At 49.2% G+C, this 9,146-nt stretch overlaps 1 protein-coding gene across 1 annotated transcript in view; it reads right to left on the minus strand.

Moving 5' to 3' along the window:
• The window catches only part of LOC116952973 (uncharacterized), a 37,613-nt gene extending 31,412 nt beyond the window's left edge, over positions 1-6,201 (minus strand). The window contains exons 1-2 of the mRNA XM_032972740.2: positions 5,997-6,201; positions 2,671-2,709 (exon numbers count right to left, since the gene is read on the minus strand). Coding sequence (XP_032828631.2) covers positions 2,671-2,704 — 34 coding nt within the window. The 5' untranslated portion in view covers positions 2,705-2,709; positions 5,997-6,201. The remainder of the gene's footprint in view (positions 1-2,670; positions 2,710-5,996) is intronic.
• Between the last annotated feature and the right edge of the window lie 2,945 nt (positions 6,202-9,146).

The following is a 9,146-nucleotide window of genomic DNA, read 5'->3' on the forward strand; positions in this document are numbered from 1 at the left end:
AGTTTTGTTGTATGAGACGTACAAGCCTGGACTTGTGCAACAATCATTGCTCATTATTACAGAGAGGCAAATGCAAGACATTGTGAAACGTGTTGGGCTGTGGTCACAATAGGATGGTGGAGAGAGTGAACCTGAAATTAATTAAAGGGACAAACACAATGAGAGTCACAATCCGACACGGACGCACGCCGAGTGAAATTTCATCCCAGAGCCCGGTTTTTGTGCCAAAGAAAGGCGATAAGCGACGTAGTTCAGCGACAAAAGTGATTTTCCGCCGTTCAACAGAGAGCGAGCTACACAATGAGGAGTCGACGGGAGAGATTGGAAAAGAAAGAAAAACAAAATCACTCCAAGCCCCTTTTGTCAGTGCGCCGCTTGATGAACGCCCCTCCAAGCGGCATTGGTTCGAGCGTAAGGCTCAAGCGGGTTGACATCGATGATATTTTGTTACATTTTCTCCGGTTGCCTCTACCTGCCCGGTCTCAGTCAAGTTTCCTCGCCAGAAGTTGCACGAACAATCCGTTGTACACTTCACTTCTGCTTTCTTTTGTTGCCGTTCACAGCAATTTGCTTGTGATGTACTTCTCGTTGTTCCAATTTGCATTTACATTCGTGTTCATGATCGTACGGTTTTGTTGAATTTAAATGGCCAATGAAAGACAAGCCGCGCAGCAGTGCGATTGTGGACTGGCAAGCCAAGCCATGGACCTCGAAGTAAAACCACGGCGGTCTGCGCCCCTTTCAACAAAAGGAGAACCAGTAGCAGCACAACGACACCAACTCTCTCTCGCTGAAGCCCTCTCGCCACGGCTGTCACAGACCTCGACGTTGGCATTTAGCTCCATAACACATTGGCATCCGCATGCATGGCATTTAAAATTGTTTAGTTTTGTATGTTTAAATAGTTCTGGATGTAACTAACGCAGGTTGCCCTTGCAAGAGAGGCGACGCTGTTGCATCACCCTCAGTGGCTTTGCTTAATCTCCGGGGTTAAACAATGGGGCACTTGACTGACTCCTCTGTGCAGTTAAAGGAAGTGGAATTGGCGGCGTTCTTGACCGGTTCATATCTGTACGTAGAACTTCTTTCGCACCGTACATAGCCAACCGTGCTAACCAAATATCGCTCGCCAGTGACGTTAGCTGTGGCCAGCAATTGGACTCTGCTAGTGCGGTTAATAGGGCGGCGCGCTAACCACTGCGCCACCGCTCCTTTGCAAATGATTAACGTTGTCAGCCGTCAACTGGGAAGCTGCCTATTTTGACTACGCGCGCCGGGTTACACTTTACAATGTGGACATTTAAATAAGTCGATTGCTCATTTGTTCAACCGTACAGCGTATGTAGAGTAAAAAAAAGGTACAAGTGCAGCCCTGAAAATGCTTGCTCACACCACTGCCCGCGGAAAGTCATCCACCAGAGAGCCCTGGGGAACCCTTATAAAAGATATCTGACCGACTCTTTCACATTGCCCAAAGGTCCGAGTCGCCACAATTTACCCTCGTCCCAGTGTGGTCTCGCGACGTTACACCACTCGGTGGGACGGAGGCGGTCGGGGGCGGGGGAGGTCACGGGACTTGCCCCAATGTTTAAACTGCCACGCCTGGAGATCGAATCGAAGCAACTTCCTTCTCTGAGTTGCGGGTTCCAGTGCGTTAACCATGACACCAGAGCGGCAGCAGCCTATCGACAGCACCAATCTGGATGATAGAGATCAGTCACACCCGCCCCCACCGGCAGACGAACCAATGTCCGTGGTCAGGCCAGGCGCTGAGAGTCACCTTGTAGTCCACAGGAGCAGCTGTTGAGATGATCCGTGATGCAAGGCGCTCTGAGACGCCCCAGGGTACGCAGTGTGGGACGGAGTGAACATCTCGCCACGGTGGCTATGAGATGTTAACTACTTCGCCTGGTATACAGGTCGTTGGTTCGATCCCGATCCTGACGCCTGTTTATTTGGAGTGTGCGTGTCTCTCTCCCTGTGGTCATGTGGATTTTTTTTCTCCGGGTTTTACCTCCACGTTTAGAAACATGCGTTTCGAGTATCTGGCTGCTTTAAATTTCCACGTGATACGCCACTTCGTTGAGCTATTATTTATGATAGCCAGGTCGCTTCTGAGAATGAGTTATATAGCTCAGTGGCCCTTACCTGGTCAACTAAAACAAACTGTTTAATAGTTTAAAATATCAAACACGCATCGTTCGTGATGTATCTACCATAAAACCTGGATCTGTCCCGTGACCTCCCACCAGCGGAAAACCAATAGACGCTTCACGTGGTCTCAGAGTGCACCTAGCCTGGCACAAACGCTGCGGTGACTGTTGCTGTTGAAGTGTGTTGCTGTTGAAGTGTGCGGAGCGGTGGCGCTGTGATTCGCGGCGCTGCCAGGCTCGCCTGAGTTCGGCTAATCCCAGCGGCGAGCGATATCCGAAACGGTTCTGGAACTCTCCCGTAGGTTGCCTCAGCCTTAAATATGGACCAGATTGCACTGCGTAAACACGCCGGTGCTCGTTGTGGGATCACGCCGCCCCTCAATGGATGCTCGCGAACGGAATGTGCTCCCAACGGTGTAGACCGTCCGTAGACTACTGCACGTGGCATCTCGCCGTGGGAGTGACGTGTAGACGGACTCTGGTGGATGAGAGTGAGCGTGGCGTGAACGCAACTCACCCAGTGCCACGCACACGATCCAGCCCAGAGCCATCGCGTCTGCGGAGGAGACACGAGACGCGTGAGTAGGCGCGAGCGAGCGGCGAGCGAGTCACGAGTTACATCGCCGCGTGGGTCCCGCGTGTTGTTGCTCGGCACGATGTCCGACGTTTTGCTCCACGTGCCGAGAGCGTCTTTAGGAACTGGAAAAGGTTGATTGTTTTTTGTTACTGAAAAAAAAAATTGCTCGACGTTCCGGCCGACCGGCCTTCTGCAGGACTTATCCTGTTTGTCGGGCTTGTTTTTGTTCCTTGTGTAAGTTCACTGACTGAGCGGCTTCACGCCCTTCGTGTGGATACACGTAGCGGATATATGCGGGGCTTCATTTCAGCCGGAGCCGCCCGGGGTTCAGCTCCGGAAAATATTCCCAAGGGCACATTTAAAAATGTCAGCCGCCTTGACACCACGCCTCGCCCGAAGGCGGGAAACCCCCTCCCACAAGCCACGCCAAGCGTGACGCCACCCGGGTTATGGATCGATGCCTATGACGTCACCAAGCCTCGCCTATCACCTCCCGTCCAGCGACACGCTTAGGAATGTTTTTGGTTTAGCTTTGTTCCACCTGCTATGTTAGTGACACCCCGTGGATTCGAGTAATCGAACGGTTAGTTTCAACGAGTTTGTTTCTTCGGGCTACACAATCGGGTAAGCCAGCTGCATGTTGTTATTGCAGGGTTCGCGGACTGGATGTGCCGTTGCCCGATGTCTCCTGTGGCCACTTCTCTCCGTCCCCGCGTTGCTGTTGTAGAAACCGGCGGTACAATACACGCGACCGTGGCCCTAGGGAATACCCCGAGCGCTTGGGCAGCTCAATTAGAAAAGCGGCGGCGTCGTCATCGTCACAGTGATAGGTGGGGGCGGACCGGCGTCGATAGCACGGCTGCCCTCCTGAAGTGAGCGTTAGAATCCCAGACTACGATTTCGTCCGGGCAAGTGGCTTCAAGCAGAAAGTTGCCAGTTCAATTCCTGGCTGAGAGGTTGACTCAGCAGCCCATCATCATCGTCATCACTCAAGGGTCGATACAGTGAGACAACTTTGCGAGAATTCAACAAGTGTAATGGTTCTCCTATGAATTGACTCACACCCCGTCATAGGAACATGGAATTTCCACAACAGGCTCAGGGTCGTTAATGGAACGTGAGCATCACCTCAATGATGCAGCAAATCACTTTGACTATGAGTCAATGGCAGGGTCTTTGATCACGGCTTAATTTCCCACTCGACATTTTTCAGAAAGCTGCCAGGCAGGAATGGAGTATGAAGTATCGGCATAAGGCACTACCACTACAATCTAGAGTGCAATGTGCGTTTACCCATAGTAATCATAGAGCAGTTTACCCTATATTGGTGTAATCGTATGAACAGGTTTATAAATTAAACTATGAGGGCAAACACGTGGCATGCCAAAAACATTTTTCTGTAATAGAGCGTTCCGGGCTGTTCCGAACTCCTGTTGAGCACTAACTTCTTCACAATTGCCGTACGTCGAGTGCCATAATTGGGTTAGAGCACGTAAATATATAAATGTGTCGTTAAACCCGCCACCACCCGACACAGCCAACTAGTAAATGTTGTCACGTAAACATAACGTACCAATTGATCACTAGTACACATTTATATATTTATGCGATCTAACCTAAAAAAAAACCTCTATTATGGATGATATTGGTCGTGAAAGCCTACGTGTTAAACCAGTATATATGTTGAGGCTATTGTCTCAATAATGTTTTCCTATGCTTAAATGTTTGCGTTAATCCAATTGGTGAATATAAGTTAGTAATAATAATAATTGTTTATGTGTACATTGGCTGGGAGACCAGCCAGGCGATGGAGCGATAAAATCGCCTCGCGTCGTGGGTGGATGGTGACATCGCTGGGTCGCGGGAGACGGCGCTGGCCTGCGGGAGGACCCCAATCCAGCAGTGGATTGACCAAGCTGCTGCAGCTGCTGCTGATTAAATCTTTATTATATAATCTTATAATTGTGTTGGTGGAGAAATGGACAAAGGGCCCACCGGGCTTTTACAATACCTTAGTATCTTGTGTGTGAATATTTAAGGTTTTCAAGATAAGTTTTAAAATATATTTTTCTCACCCGGGCAACGCCGGGTACTTCCCGCTAGTTAGATAATAAAAATGACATTACATTACAGTATTTGACGATGGTGATAATACCATGCTTAATTGAAATTAATATATTTTTTATGATAGATTTAAAATAACATTTTATAGGTTTGCACTTTTTTTGAAATCACAAAATTGATAAATCATCAGCCATGGTCAATCCACTGCTGGATGAAGGCTTCCTCAAGCTGCCACTTGTTAACTCGTGTCACGGTTCTGATATGTAATCAGAGACATCGCTCTAGATATAAGCTGTACACAATATGCATCATACACATAAAAACGCATGCATTCAATTACAAATATTACAACACAATGACTACATTACAAATACTATGATAGTTCCTTGAATAAATGTGTTTTCATTGCAATACATCTACACGTACATTCCATAACTGCTGAGATTATTTTGTTACGAACGCATGTAGCGTGTGTATAACCAGGACAAAGATACACCCACTCCGCCGTATAACCTTAACAGACTGTTGGGGCAAGTGCTCTAAGCGAGTCGCGCCTATCAAGCCGGCACGGCACACGAGGCGGTGGGTGGCCAGCACCACGCTCAGCCGCCTTCGTCTCCCCAGCGCTGATCTTTGCACGCCGCACCAAGTACTCGTTTTAAGATTGAGTCGATCTAGGGGAGTCCCAGGACCGGTTCACATTCGCTGTCACTGTTATTGGTCGTGAGCGAGAATCGAACTCGGGTCGCCGGGTTTGTAGCGCAGCGCGCTGACCACTTGCCTACCGCTGCCCACCACGTCAAGTCACGTGGCCACGCATATCAAACGGCTGTGCACTCATAGTCCAGTTCAATGCTGGTAATAACTAACGAATGTAAATTGTATATCTATAGTTTTTTTTACAATATAATACATCTCTGCTATGAAGGGGAATCGCCCGAAACGTTGCATACTTTTTAGTTTTAATATAAATTTTCGTTCTATTAGGGGGGGGGGGAATAACACATTCGTCAATAACAATGTGGTCTTAAAAGAAACAAATATATAATAGGCGACGTTTCGGGCAATGTCCGTTTTTCACAGCACATACATGAGAACCCAATACATCTCCGATTAGGGAAGTGTTACAAACGAATGTTGCATTTTTTTGCTACACGATAGGAGCTCCTTGAAATTGACGTGGACGACAAACAGACCCTTACCTTGTAAGTCGTATGAGAGTGATGAGAAAGAAAGAAATATGGTGGTGGTGAGAGTTCGTTCCGAGTCTACAACGGGGACAACGTGGACCGTGATGACGAGCACGCGACGCAGGCTTGCTCCTTCACTCGCTGACTACACCAATCGATTGCCTGTTGATTTTTGGTTGTTCCTGCTGTTGTCACCTGAGCCATCCCATCCACCCACTCTGTCCCTCCCTCCCTCCCTCCACATCTCCATCCCTCCCCTCCCTCAAATCTCCTCCCTCTCCCCCGTGGCTCCCAGTGCAGAGAGGAGGGAGATACGTGGGGTAGGAACCATGGCAGCAGAAGGTCCCCAGCGAGAGTGGAAACTACGCAGAGACTCCCACACCGCCAGCATACAGTACAAAGACCACCCATGTAGCCTTAACAGGCTGTTGGGGCAAGTGCTGTTAGCGAGCACCTATTAAGACCGGCACGGCACACGAGGGGGTGGGTGGCCGGCAACACCTCCGGCAGCCTTCGTTGTTTACACACCGCACCAGGTACTTGTTTCAGGCTGAGTCGACCTAGGGGAGGCCAAGGACCGTTTCAGATATTTGCCACCGATGTTGACCGGGATCGGGAATCGAACTCGGGTGACCGGGTTCGTAGCGCAGTGCGATGACCACTACACTACCGCTCCCCACTATTAAATACAAACACGCAGTCACTAACAAACACGGACACATTTCGACATGTACAAAACATATTCTCACACAAGCACGCAAACGAAGTTTTATACACACAATGCATGTGTAGTGTCCTCCTCGGTGTGCGTGTGAGAGTGTGTGAGTGTGTGTGCATATGTGTGTGTAGTGCACACACTCAGTGGGAGACGAGGTAGTTTCAGGAGGCACCGTCTCTCTTTATAATCTTGTTCACACCACCAACTCCGGCCTCCTCTCTCACGACCACGCTGCCTTACAGCCCGGCCCAGACACGACCCTGTCCGCGTTGCTCCGACGGCGTCGTCCGAGACAGCCAACCACTGTCCGGCCGCGCAATGATCGGGCACAATCGACGGCGACGACGAGACGAGTCCACTCCCAGCACCGGCAGCCCGGAGCTCTCGCTCTCCGCTGCTTTTATTCTCCTCGGCGCGGCTTGGCTCCGCCCTGGCCGCGCCTCCCTTCTCGAACCCACCAAACTTTTAAACAACTTTTATTTCCGCCAGCAGCAACAGCACTGGAGGCAATTCCGATATGAAACACACAAAGTCACCAGCAACACAATTAATGGCTATAAATCCACACGCTGTGGCGCTAAACGCACCGCGCACAAGACGAAATAAAAGTCACGTGGTGGTGGTGGTGGTCATCGCGCACGCCACGGTGACGAGCGAGCGAGCGAGCGCTTCAGAAGGTGAACACGTGGGTGATGCCGTCCACGCTGGTACAGAGAGGGGCTTTTCTGGCTCCCCAGCGTTCGAAGAAGTTGCGCTGCACATCACCGACATGCATGTGGGACTCACCAGAGGGCTCCAGGCGCCTCCCTTTGAGGTCTACCGTGACCCATGCCCAAGTTTCTCCGCCCTGGCAGCACACACACCGTGTAGATGTAGACACACACACACATCGTGTAGATGTAGACACACACACACCGTGTAGATGTAGACACACACACACCGTGTAGATGTAGAGACACACACACCGTGTAGATGTAGACACACACATCGTGTAGATGTAGACACACACATCGTGTAGATGTAGACACACACACACACCGTGTAGATGTAGACACACACACACCGTGTAGATGTAGACACACACACACCGTGTAGATGTAGACACACACACACCGTGTAGATGTAGACACACACACACACTGTGTAGATGTACACACACACACACACCGTGTAGATGTAGACACACACACCATGTAGATGTAGACACACACACACCATGTAGATGTAGACACACACACACCGTGTAGACACACACACCGTGTAGATGTAGACACACACACACACCGTGTAGATTTAGACACACACACACACCGTGTAGATGTAGACACACACACCGTGTAGATGTAGACACACACACACCGTGTAGATGTAGACACACACACACACTGTGTAGATGTACACACACACACACCGTGTAGATGTAGACACACACACACCGTGTAGATGTAGACACACACACACACCGTGTAGATGTAGAGACACACACCGTGTAGATGTAGACACACACACACACCTTGTAGATGTAGACACACACACACACACCGTGTAGATGTAGACACACACACACCGTGTAGACACACACACACACACCGTGTAGATTTAGACACACACACACACCGTGTAGATGTAGACACACACACACCGTGTAGATGTAGACACACACACCGTGTAGATGTAGACACACACACACCGTGTAGATGTAGACACACACACCGTGTAGACACACACACCTTGTAGATGTAGACACACACACACACCGTGTATATGTAGACACACACACACACCGTGTAGATGTAGACACACACACCGTGTAGATGTACACACACACACCGTGTAAATGTAGACACACACACACCGTGTAGATGTAGAGACACACACCGTGTAGATGTAGACACACACACACACACCGTGTAGATGTAGACACACACACACCGTGTAGATGTAGACACACACACACACACACCGTGTAGATGTAGAGACACACACACCGTGTAGATGTAGACACACACACACACCGTGTAGATGTAGACACACACACACCGTGTAGATGTAGACACACACACACACACACCGTGTAGATGTAGACACACACAGTGTAGATGTAGACACACACACCGTGTACAGTGAGGGAAACAAGTATTTGATCCCCTGCTGATTTTGTACGTTTGCCCACTGACAAAGAAATGATCAGTCTATAATTTTAATGGTAGGTTTATTTAAACAGTGAGAGACAGAATAACAACAAAAACAGAAAAACGCATGTCAAAATGTTATAAATTGATTTGCATTTTAATGAGGGAAATAAGTATTTGACCCCCTCTCAATCAGAAAGATTTCTGGCTCCCAGGTGTCTTTTATATAGGTAACGAGCTGAGATTAGGAGCACACTCTTAAAGGGAGTGCTCCTAATCTCAGCTTGGTACCTGTATAAATGACACCTGTCC

Source organism: Petromyzon marinus, chromosome 49 (assembly GCF_048934315.1).
Source record: "Petromyzon marinus isolate PM22_M1 ecotype Great Lakes invasive population chromosome 49, UKy_Petmar_22M1.pri1.0, whole genome shotgun sequence".
NCBI lineage: Eukaryota > Metazoa > Chordata > Hyperoartia > Petromyzontiformes > Petromyzontidae > Petromyzon > Petromyzon marinus.